This window comes from Topomyia yanbarensis, chromosome 2, assembly GCF_030247195.1.
Source record: "Topomyia yanbarensis strain Yona2022 chromosome 2, ASM3024719v1, whole genome shotgun sequence".
Taxonomy (NCBI): Eukaryota; Metazoa; Arthropoda; class Insecta; order Diptera; family Culicidae; genus Topomyia; species Topomyia yanbarensis.
Window position 1 is genome coordinate 226395595 of NC_080671.1, and position 13386 is coordinate 226408980.

The 13386-nt window shown below is 41.5% G+C and overlaps 1 protein-coding gene across 2 annotated transcripts in view; it reads right to left on the bottom strand.

The window, feature by feature from the left end:
* Positions 1 to 13386, bottom strand: part of LOC131682938 (transcription factor HNF-4 homolog) — a 442320-nt gene that overhangs the window by 192420 nt on the left and 236514 nt on the right. The window contains exon 2 of one of the 2 annotated variants that reach the window (XM_058964748.1): positions 5592 to 5654. The exons of the other annotated variant lie outside the window; for it this stretch is intronic. Coding sequence (XP_058820731.1) covers positions 5592 to 5654 — 63 coding nt within the window. The remainder of the gene's footprint in view (positions 1 to 5591; positions 5655 to 13386) is intronic. 2 annotated transcript variants of the gene reach the window in all.

The window sequence follows — 13386 nt, forward strand, 5'->3', positions numbered from 1 at the left end:
CCAGTCGTAGCCCTCCGTCGGCATCGCAGGTGCGGTTGCCTGACGTTAAACTCCCGGTTTTCAATGGAAATCTTGACGCCTGGTTGAATTTTCACGATTTGTTCGTTTCGTTAGTGCATTCGTCCGTCGAACTCTCAAATATCCAGAAGTTTTATTATCTCCGTTCGTCATTATTGGGAGATGCACTGAAACTCATTCAAACGATTCCAATCAGCGCTAATAATTATCCAGTCGCATGGAATTTACTCGTCGACCACTTCCAAAACCCTGCGCGTTTAAAGCAGTCATATGTTGATGCATTGTTCGAGTTCCCTTCGATAAAAAGGAGAGTCTGCTGCGGAGTTGCATTCGCTGGTGGAGAAATTTGAGGCCAACGTCAAGGTCCTTCAGCAGTTAGGGAAGAAGGTCCAATTCTGGGACATTCTATTGATTCGGATGCTGAGTATTCGCCTCGACCCGACGACGAGAAGAGACTGGGAGGAATTTTCGACTGCGAAGGAGGCCATTTCTTTCAAGGACCTGACGTCATTCATCCAGCGTAGGGTCACCGTGCTGCAGAATATCCAGAGCACTACGGTAGATGTCCCTGTTTCCGGCCAAGTGAAAAAGCCATCACAACGACCAGTCGCTAGTCACAATGAAGCCCCGTTCAACGCAAGGAAGTGCATCATCTGCAACGATCATCATCCCCTTTATCAATGCGCTACGTTTTCCAAGATGAGTTCAGAAGACAAGGAGAAGGAAGTTCGTCGCAATCATCTCTGTCGGAACTGCTTACGAAAGGGTCATCAAGCAAAGGACTGTTCGGCAACGAGTACCTGCCGCAAGTGTCGGGGCAAGCATCATACTCAGCTTCGTTCCAGTCAACAACCAACCAGCTCACGTCAGAAGACAACCAACTACACAGATGAAAGGTCTACACCTGCTGCATCTACCAGCAATCCACCCACTGCATCTGTGTCAGCCACCATCGAGCCTGCCAGCTTCGCATCCGTTAGTCAAGGACGGAAGGCAATTCTACTTGCTACTGCTGTAGTCATCGTTGTCGACGACAGTGGAAGCGAGCACACAGCACGTGCGCTGCTAGATTCCGGTAGCGAATGCTGTTTCGTTACCGAATCATTCTCCCAGCGAATCAAAGCGCAACGGAAGAAGGTCCATCTTCCGATTGCTGGCATCGGTCAATCGTCGACGCATGCTAGGCACAAATTGTCAACCACAATTCGCTCTCGCACAGGAAGGTATTCGACTAGCTTGGAATTTCTAGTTCTTCCCAAAAATATCATCGATCTGCCGTCGACATCTGTTGAAACTTCGGCCTGGGAGATTCCGCCGAGTATACAGCTAGCTGATCCGTCATTCTGCAGCACCAACCAAATCGATCTCATCTTGGGAGCAGAAATTTTCTTCGACTTGTTCAAGGTCTCTGGTCGAATTCCGCTTGGCGATAACCTTCCGGTATTTGTGAACTCCGTTCTTGGCTGGGTAGTGTCGGGAAGGTCTTCTCATGGTCAACCGATTGCTCCAATCATCGCAAATGTCGCCACCGTCAACGACGTGCACCGTCTAATGGAAAGGTTTTGGTCCATCGAGGAAGACAACGCCTCTCCGTGCTATTCCGTCGAAGAAGCCGCCTGCGAGGAACACTTCCGTCGCACGGTAACCCGCAACACCGAAGGTCGATACATAGTTCGACTGCCACTGAAGCAGGATGTGTTGTCTAGCCTCGTCGACAACCGTCGTACCGCTCTACGTCGTTTTCACCAGCTAGAAGGTCGTCTAGTCCGCAATCCCAACCTGCATCAACAGTATCGAGTCTTTGTCGAGGAATATCACGCGCTAGAGCACATGCAGCGCATAACGGACTACGAAAATCCTCCGACTCCATGCTACCATCTTCCGCATCACGCTGTAGTGCGCGAAGATAGCACGACGACCAAACTGAGGGTAGTTTTTGACGCGTCGTGCGAAACCCCCAACGGACCATCGCTGAACGACGCGCTTCTGGTTGGACCAACCGTGCAAGAAGACCTGCGATCAATTATAATGCGAGCCCGAACACACCCAGTCATGCTGATCGCCGACATCAAGCAGATGTACCGCCAAGTCCTGGTAGACGAGCAGGACACTCCACTGCAGCGAATTGTTTGGCGAGTTTCCCCCACACTTCGATGGAAACTTTTGAACTAAAGACCGTAACATACGGCACAGCCAGCGCACCGTACCTTGCAACGAGAGTTCTCCAGCAACTAGCCGACGACGAACGCGACGAGTACCCCGAAGCAGCTGAAGTTCTACGCAAGGATTTCTACGTCGACGATCTGTTTTCTGGTGGACTGCACTGGGAACCGTCTACCGACCAGCTCCGCTACAAAATTCAGCTTCCTCCGTCAACAACAGATGCACCGCTTACGAAACGCATCGCACTGTCATATATCGCACGGTTGTTTGATCCGCTTGGACTTGTCGGACCCGTCGTAACTACCGCCAAAATGTTCATGCAGACTCTCTGGACCTTGAAGGACGACGACGGCAAGATTTGGAGCTGGGACAACGAACTACCGACCGCCATCAAAGAACGCTGGCAAGAGTACCAATCGCAACTCAATTGGCTGAACGATTTGCGCATCAACCGTTGCATTCTTCACTCCAATCCCGTATCAGTCCAGCTGCATTTCTTCTTCGACGCCTCGGAACACGCATACGGCTCGTGTGTCTACGTCCGCTCGACAGATGCCTCTAGTGCAGTCAAAGTTTGTCTGCTTACTGCGAAATCGAAGGTCGCACCCCTGAAAAAACAAAGCATTCCCCGACTCGAGCTCTGCGGTGCCCTTCTGTCTGCTGAACTCTACGAGAAGGTGACGTCATCGCTCCAAATACACACTGAAACGTTCTTTTGGGTCGATTCTACCATCGTGCTGAGTTGGCTAAATTCTTCTCCGTCGACCTGAACAACGTTCGTGGCCAATCGAGTCTCCAAAATTCAGACCGCCACGCAAAACTGCTCTTGGAACCACGTAGCAGGCCAGCAAAACCCAGCAGACCACATTTCCAAAGGAACACCCGCAGAAACCCTTCTACAAAACGATCTTTGGTGGCAAGGATCTCAATGGCTGCAGAGCGACCAACGCGACTGGCCAATTCAACAACCGAACGCTAATCAGCCTCCTGAAGTCCTCGTGGAAGCACGAAAAGTACCAGCAGCAGTAACTTCCGCCGCCGTTGAACCCTCATTCGTCGACCAGTTCGTTGAAACATTCTCCAACTTCCAGCATATGGTCCGAGTAGCCGCTTACTGTCGACGATTTCTTCAGAACTGTCGGAAAACTTCTACAGCACAAGCGGAATCAGCACATCTCACAGTCGACGGGCAGAAGGAAGCAGAAGCGACGATCATCAGACTCATCCAACAGCAAAGCTTCAGCAACGAGTACAAGGCCCTCCAACAAGCACAAACTGTATCAGCAAAATCTCGCATCCGTTGGTTTCATCCCTTTATCGGCGCAGATCAGCTGATTCGCATTGGCGGTAGATTGGGGAAGGCCAATCAGCAGTACGACAGCAAACATCAGATTCTTCTTCCGGCTTCTCATCACTTCTCCGTCCTACTCGTTCGCCACTATCACGAGCAGAACTTACACGCAGCACCCCAACTTCTGCTTAACCTTCTTCGCTTACGATACTGGATAACAGGGTGCAGAAGTTTGGCCAAACGAACAGTTCACAAGTGTGTAATTTGCTTTCGAGCGCGTCCCAAACTGCTTGAGCAATTCATGGCTGAACTACCCGCAGCGCGAATCACCGCAGCTCGACCATTCTCATCGACCGGCGTCGACTACTGGGGACCAATTCTTTTAAAACCACCCCATCGACGAGCTGCACCAACCAAAGCCTACGTTACAGTTTTTGTATGCTTTGCAACGAAAGCTGTGCATATTGAACTAGTAAGTGACCTAAGCACAGCGAAATTCATCGAAGCACTTCGCAGATGCGTCTCCCGACGCGGATTGTGCACCGAAATCTACAGCGACATCGGCCGCAATTTCGTAGGAGCAGCCAACGAACTTCGTCAAATAGTGCGAAGCAAGAATCACCAGCAAACAATCGCCCGCGACTGCGCCGACAATGGAATTCGTTGGCATTTCAACCCCCCACGAGCATCACATTTTGGTGGCCTATGGGAGGCCGCAATAGCATCCGCTCAAAAGCATTTCGTTCGAGTACTTGGAACGCACACGCTTGCCTACGACTCGATGGAAACACTGCTAGCACAAATCGAGTGCTGCCTCAACTCCCGCCCGCTTGTGCCACTGTCCGACGAATCTACCGACTTGGAAGCACTCACACCAGGTCATTTTCTCACTGGACCTGCGTTGAAGGCTGTCCCGGACATAGATGTCACCAACATTCCTTTCAACAGGCTTCGACAGTGGCAACAAATTCAAAAAATGTTCCAACAGCTGTGGAAACGATGGCATTTGGAATATCTGTCAACGCTACAATCCCGTACGAAATGGTGCAATCCTCCTGTGCGCATAGAAAAAGACCAGTTAGCAGTCATCAAAGACGAAAATTCCCCGCCGATGAACTGGCCGAGTGGAAGGATCATCGAGCTTCACTACACCTGCAATCCATAGATACAAGGCCCTCATACTGTTTGGACAAGGTAAGAACCTGTCCAACAATTTTAGTTTTCCTGAAACCCTCTACCGGGTCTTCTCTTTTGGATTTCATTTTCCTGCCGACGGACGGCAATTGTCATCGAGATCATCGGGCAAGTGTAAACACCTGCCGCCGATTTCATCTGCACCAGATAAACCATCACCTATCGACAGAGTAAACATTAGCTCACATCAAATTGCATCACTTACCTGCCGATGTAAACATCACCAACAATCCACACATCATCGCTTCATTTCTAGACATGTCGTCACTTACCTGTTCCTGCCAGCAGCACCTGAAAACAAAAATTATTAAGGCCCTCATACTGGTTGGCGAAGGTGCGAACCTGTCCAACAAATTTAATTTCTCTAAACCCTCTACCGGGTCTTCTTTTTGGTTTTTTTTGTTGCTGCTGACGGACGGTCATCATTCAACCATCGCTCGAGTGTCAAAACAACACAACATAAACAGCATACTCATCGAGTCATCTCCTGGGATCATCGACGACGTTATTGGCGTGTCAGAAAGGAATGCACCTTCTGACGGAGGCAGTATGTTCGTGCAAAACGAAAAATGGTACCAACGCGCCACCTATATCTCAGCGGCGCATGCAAACGACCAATGGCTCCATCGTTCATCGATCGTTTCATCGATGCCCAAACCGTGGTAGCTATCTTCTGCAACCAGCTCCCGGTTTAAACATATAAAAGGGGGCGCCGTCCGTGGTCGCGCCTCTTAGTCATCAGCTGATAGCAGACGTCAAATCGATCAGCAGTAAAAACAGTTAGAAGTCAGTTTGAGTACGCGAATTGAATTCAATCCGTAAGATTAATCATAATTAGGTTGAGTAATATAGTGTATTTAAGAATAAAGTGGTTAATTAGAAATAAAAGTGAGTGATTAGTGAAGAATAAATAGCGCTTTCTTACCTTGTTCGTCGTCGAATCGTCGAAGTTCATCGCTGCATGGAAAAAGCTCTTTTCGCTGGTTACCTGTAAGGAAAAAGGACATTTGTTAACCACTTACCGTTCCGCTGTGCCACTTCGGATTGTTCCTGTAAGTTTGCTCAACTATATCCCGCTCTCCGTGTGCTATACGACAATATATATATATATATATATATATATATATATATATATATATATATATATATATATATATATATATATATATATATATATATATATATATATATATATATATATATATATATATATATATATATATATATATATATATATATATATATATATATATATATATATATATATATATATATATATATATATATATATATATATATATATATATATATATATATATATATATATATATATATATATATATATATATATATATATATATATATATATATATATATATATATATATATATATATATATATATATATATATATATATATATATATATATATATATATATATATATATATATATATATATATATATATATATATATATATATATATACACACATATATATATTTTTGGTGTTGAATTTCACCATTTAAAAAAAACCTACTTTTTTAATCGCTCGTACTGTCAAAAGTAAAGAAGGTACCAAAAACTGCCCAAAACATGAAATGTGCGCCTTTTTCATTGCTTTCGGATGAAGCATATTAATACTTACTCAACGTATTGGTTTCATGTAAAATATTGAAAAGTTTAAAACATATCGATTTTTTTCAAATTTTGACATGATTTTTTTTCTTTTTTTTATTGTATAAAATAGGAAAATTATTTTTCTTGATGCCATAAAAATTTGGGAGTGGTCAATTAAATACTTACGGAGATATGAACTTTTCAATCGCGCCTTGCGCACGAAAAACGTACCGCCACGCGCTTCGCTCGTACTTGGGTATATAAAGTTTTACACACCAGCGCGTTGTATAAAACACACTTGCGATTAACTTTACTATTTATTGCATTTAGATGTATGTTTAATTTCAGATTTATATTGTCTTTATCATTCAAAAGTGTCGCCGGATGAAAAGATCTTCAGTTTTAATTTGAAGTCCACGTTCGTCTCAACATAGTGAAATGATTATGGTCTAGGTATGGTTTGGCATTTTTCGAAACAATTCTGTGGATTTTTGTCTGCTCTTGCATCAGAATAAATTGGTTCGATTGGCACGTTTCCTATGTTATTCTGAGATTTGAGCTTGAAACATTGCGTGACAAAAAAGCTTTCCTTGCCACATCGTACGATTCAATTGCGGTCGACATTTGATCACCATTGATCATTTGTAAACTGGCTCGACAAATAATGGCTTCGTCGCAAGCACCTTTTCCATGGGCTGTTGTGCGAAAATGTCACTGTGTGGGGTGAATGCAGTCAGATTTGTGGTGAAAAAATTAGTGCAACGTTTCACATTTTTAAAATGTTGATGAGCACCATAAGAAAAATAAAAATAAATAAAAGGCGCCAGAAACTTAAAAAGCATTCGTTCAACATTTTTGCAGAACTGCAAGAATCTCTCTTCATTTATCTCTCTTATTTATCGCCAGAATACAAATATCATATTTGAATCATTTTAAAAATTATCTCATACAACAATATTCCCAATCGTTTTATATTATAAAATCAACTACAAAATTGAGTATAAAACAATATTAATCTAAAACAAACATAACGCATTAGCTGTGTATGTTTTCCTTTAGGGGGCGTCTGGTGTAAAGTGCTTAAACCGAAAGTGATTTTGGTTTACGATTTTGAAGGTAAGGCAACAATGTTATGTTAAGGTTTATTTTTACATTCATTATGTACGAGAAAAAATTGCAGTCACACAGAACCACACGAGCGTTCAAAGAATAGACGTCCAAAGAGTAGACGTCCAACCACGTCGAGGAGCGCCACGACGAATATGATAACTCTTGATAAAATTGACAGGAATAGGAAATTCAATAAGATTTTTAAAATTTGGACTATTATTTACTCGATGAACAAAAAAAAAATAAAATGGTTTGAATTTTGGAATATGGAATAGCCTTATAAAATCCGCAAAATTTTATATTATGCATCCTCATAAAAAATCAAGTGAATCCGTTGAATAATTATTATTGTTTATTTTTATTTATTTCTAATAAATAATGAAGTTAATTGCAAGTGTGTTTTACACAACGCGGTAGTGTGTAAAATCTCAAACAGTCAAACCTGAGTACGAGCAAAGTGCGTGGCGGGACGTTTTTTGCGTTCAAGGCGCGATTGAAAAATTCATATCTCCGTAAATATTTAATTGCCCACTCCCAAATTTTTATGGCATCAAGAAAAATGATTTTCTTATTTCATACAATAAAAAAAAGAAAAAAAAATCATGTCCAAATTTGAAAAAAATCGATGTTTTAAACTTTTCAATATTTTCCATGAAACCAATACGTTGAGTAAGTAATAATATACTTCATCCGAAAGCTATGAAAAAGGCGCACATTTCATGTTTTGGGCACTTTTTGGTACCTTCTTTACTTTTGACAGTACGAGCGATTAAAAAAGTAGGTTTTTTTTCTAATGGTGAAATTCAACACAAAAAATCTCGAAAGTCTCGCCTACTATGTTGAAATAAAAAAATACGTGTCGAAGAATATTTTTGACTACTAAACCGAGAAAAAAAATGATCTGGGCAAAATATATATATATATATATATATATATATATATATATATATATATATATATATATATATATATATATATATATATATATATATATATATATATATATATATATATATATATATATATATATATATATATATATATATATATATATATATATATATGTATATATATATATATATATATATATATATATATATATATATATATATATATATATATATATATATATATATATATATATATATATATATATATATATATATATATATATATATATATATATATATATATATATATATATATATATATATATATATATATATATATATATATTGTGACCTGTGATTTCTTAGGTCACAATATCGTCGCTTTGGTCACTGAGCCCAGCTTGTATATATTTGTAAATATTGTTATTTTTTTGTCGTATAAATAAATAACAGTGTACGGTCTATCGCGTGTATTTGACGACGCCTGTTCTTTGTTTATACTTTGAAATTATTGTTCGTAAATGTCTAAGTAGAATTAAAACGTCAAACCGTTACTACTCCGTGCTTGCATGTTTGAGTCGCGTTTAAGTTCTGCCTAATAGCCCAAGTTGGTGTCAAATGTAGGTTTCGTTATTTATTTGTTCAGAGATTTATATACTTATTTATTTATTTATATATTTATGTGCTTATTTATTTATTTATTTATTTATTTATTTATTTATTTATTTATTTATTTATTTATTTATATTTGTTATTTATTTTGCTTGTTTATTTATTATTCATTTTGTTATTATATTCGTTATAATTGTTCATTATAAAAAAATCAAGGAAACAAGTACCGCACGTTTAGCATGTCAATACATTGTACTAAAATTTGAGCATATTTCGTGACACCAACCGAAACGATAAAATTTTTGTAAATGTCAACCGTTATCGTCCTGTCATCTCATCATCACCGTCATCAAATGCGGGGTGGGATGCGAGGAGGCGCGGTGGGTATATTTTGGAAAACGGACAGGGCAAGGATAAAATCTACCGCGAAAAAGGAATGCGGTCTCTAATAGTTAACCGGCCCGGAGGAGTGAAGACCAGCAGCAGCGATTGTCACCGTTATTAAGTGACCGCGCGCTTCCAACGTAAAAAAGTGCAGTGATAAGCAGATCCGTGGGATCTTGTTTTCGCCGTTCAGAACCACCACACGAACGTTAAGGTTCTGTCCGGTCAGTCGAGTGGGATCAGTGTGGTTACCGGTTTTTTTTTCGTGCAGTGAACGTACTAGTACGACGCGAGTGCAAGAACGGTCAGTGATTGGCAAGATTTTTACGCCATTGTAGAGGCCAGTACCCAAGTACCGGAGGGTAGGCTCTACTAGACCGAAAACATTGTAAATCCCACTCGACTTAGTGTTAGACACTCGTGTTTTAAAAGTGCGCATTGTACCACTCCCCGGGCCCCGTAGTGAAACGCAGGCCTCCGCTACGAATAGGCCGAGTTGCTGCTTCATCTGGAGTCCCCCGTCGCCATCGTCCGTCTGTTCCTGAACCACCCTCGAAGCCCATCCCGCATCCAGCATGAAGAAAGTCGACCAACGATCATCACGGCCGCAACGGTATCGCCAAGAGAAAGTTTTCGTCGAATAAAAGTGCGCAAGTAAAAATTCAAAAAAAATATTTTCTGTTTCTTTTTCAAAAGAATAACTAATAATAAATTAAAAGTGTAAGGTCTCTATATACAAGTTGTGTCGTCCATTTTGTTTACAGTGCATTCCTTTAGGTACTTGTTTCCGCCGAAAATTAATTACGATTCGCTCAGTGACCATAGTGTGGGAAGAAAAGTCCGCCCAGTGTGAATTTCTCCAGGAGACCGTAGTGAAACGACCCAAATAGCTGGTGAGTACAGTGTGGCCCCACCACCACAATAACAACGTTACGAAAGCAATACGTAACAATTGGCGCCCAACGCAAAATAAAAGAAAAAGTGATTTGTTTCCAAGACCAGAAGCAAATTCCTTTTTCGTTGTGTCTCCCGGAGAAATTCAATTCACATTGTTCACTTCATTAATCGCGAAGTCATTGGGTCGATATCCAATCTGGAAGTTGATTCTGAAATTTAATTGTGATTAGTGGAATTGCGAATTGTTGCGAGTGATGAAAAATTGTATATCTGGCACGCCGTCGTTTGCTAGTGCTTGAGAAGAAAAATTGATCGTTTGTTTTGAACATTTTTCAGACACAGGTAGCATTGATCGGATTGAATTTGACATTTACTAATACCATTACATTTGTTTCTTGTCGGGTTTTTGTTTACTTTTCTAGCGGGTGTTAAAACTATTTGTGGTTTGTGATAATTTTGTTAATTTTTGCCTTTTTATACAATGGCAATGGCACAGCTCACATTCGATCAAGCTAGTGAGCTGATCCAAGGTTGGTATTTTGATATGAGTGTGGAGTTTTTAGCCGACGATGAACTGAATTATGAACTGACTGCCCGTTCTGTCAGTTTGTCTATCGGTCTCGATCGCTCACGAAAACGCAAGTGGCTGCGAGACCAATTGAAGGTGGAAAGGGATGATCCGTCGGGAAAATGCCCACGAAGAGTAGTGGGTGATCCTACTGTGGAAGTCGAGGTTTGTACGCATAAGTTTATCGAGTTGAAATCGTGTTTGGAACAGGAGGATGATGAGGAAAAGAAGGTTTGTTCCACTAGAATGGTACACGTCGGTATGCGTTTAGTGACTGTGTTGAGGGACTCGCGGGGGTCGCCTAACTTGCACAGTCAATTGCAAAATACGGTGGTTGAATTAGCGGAGGTTCTTGAATATTTCTTTCGAGGTTCTGCTTCGTCTTTGCAGAGTGATCAGCAAGAGGGAAATGATATTTTAGCTCTGTTGGATGCAGACAAAGCAGATGAAAATCCTAGACCGAGAGTTTCCGTTCTTAGTCAGGATGACCTTGATTGGATCCATTCGTTGCAAGCGAGAATTACGGATCTAGAAGCCGATTTAGCCCGACGAAGAGAAGTAAAAGATGCTGTAACTCAAACTCTTCCCGATCATGCTCAATTTACTTCATATTCACAACACCCCGATACAAATTTCAGAACATTTCAAAACTATAATTTTCCGCCTATAAAGCCTTCCAATTCATTCGATACTTCATCTAGTTACCATAATTTTCAAAATATCCCAGATCGTACATTACATTCTAACAATATACCAGTTCCCAACAATACATACAATATTCCCTATCACCCGACGAGAACTTCTAATCCTCCTGGAGCAAATCCCGAAATGTACAACCATGCTTCGGCTATCCCATCTTTCCCTAAACGAAATTCACCTCCCATGTATAGTGGTGTTCTACACAATCCGTACCCCGCACCGTACCACAACCGTCACACTCTTCCTGTGTCCAAATGGAACATCACTAAATACAGTGGTGACGATCAAGGGCTGAAGTTAAATGAGTTTCTGGAAATTGTACAGGCTTTATCCCAAGCTGAGCATGTGTCGGAAGTCGAGCTTTTCGAGTCGGCTGTGCATTTGTTTGTTGGTTCAGCGCTCAAGTGGTATATGGCACAAAGAACCACTGGTAGATTGATGAATTGGCAGCATTTGGTATTTGAATTAAAACGCACCTACATGCACCCTGATTTGGACGCGTTGATCAAAATGAAAATTTACCAGCGTCGTCAACAAAAACATGAATCTTTCCACGAGTACTATTTCGAAATCGAGAAACTGTTCAGAACCATGAGTGTTCAGATTCCCGATTACGAAAAAGTACAGATTCTACAGCAGAATATGCGAGTAGACTACAAGCGACAAATGACATTTATTCCGATAGTCGACCTTGAAACACTTGTTGCTGCTGGACAGAAATTAGATGCATTAAATTTCTCGGCATACAACTAGGTTTTCGGGACGGACAGGAATGTCCAAGTGGTCGAAAGCTCTGAAAACAATTCGAAGAAAAAAAATAAGAACCAATCCCAGACTCAACAGGTGATAGATCAAACCGCAGCAGTGTCTCAGGTCAACCAAAATAGAAACAATTCACACACATCCACTAATTCGTCTCGTCCCAATCAACTTCCCAACAAAAACAACCAATCCTTACCGAACACCCAAACGAGTCAAAATTCGTCTCAAAATACCGCCCGACCAGACCCGGTCGCGGTGCCATCTGGGTTCAATTCTCGTCCGCAGTTCACGTTGGAAGAATTGATAAACACGCACATTCCCCCACCGGCCAATACCTGCTACAATTGCGGGAGGATTGGTCATCACGTAGCGATGTGTAGACAGCCCCGGGGCATATTTTGCAGTACGTGCGGTCTTCGCGGTTTTCCGACTAACTATTGCCCGTTTTGTTTAAAAAACGGACCAAACGCGAACCAAAATCGTCGTTCGCAGACACCCAACGCGTAAGTCAAGACCGTTTTCTTCAACGTACGCCTCCCCCTTACTGGGTACAGGCCACCAGAGATATTTACGCTGAATCTACAGAAATTCTTCAAATTACCTACCCTGTCCCCCACGATAACCGACCGTACGCACACGTAAAGATTTACGGTTACCCGGTACGGGCTCTCTTGGACAGCGGTAGCAATCACACGCTTATCAGCGAATCTCTTTTCTCTAAATTAAAATTCAAAAAGTTGCATCGCCCTTCCAAAAACGTGATTCTACGGTCTGCAAGTGGAGACGAACTGCAAATTAAAGGTCAGGCTCATCTTCCATTTGCCTTCCAAGGATGTGTAAAAATAGTTCCTACTTTGGTAGTTGCAAATCTGTCCATAGATTGCATCTGCGGAATGGACTTTTGGAGGAAATTCAAAATTCAGCCCGCAATGCAAAATTGTGGAGGAATTGAGTCCACTGCATCGGTATCTATCACCAAACACCCTAGTTCTGAAAACATTCTCACCGACGATGAAATCATGGTTATTGAAAACATAAAAAAACTTTTCCTTCCTGCTCAAGAAGGGAAATTGACCCTGACCAACCGAGCTCAGCATCGCATCGTGTTGGGAGAGGAATGGAAAAATAAACCGCCAGTCCGCCAGTTTCCATACGTGATGTCTCCGAAGACGCAGGATCT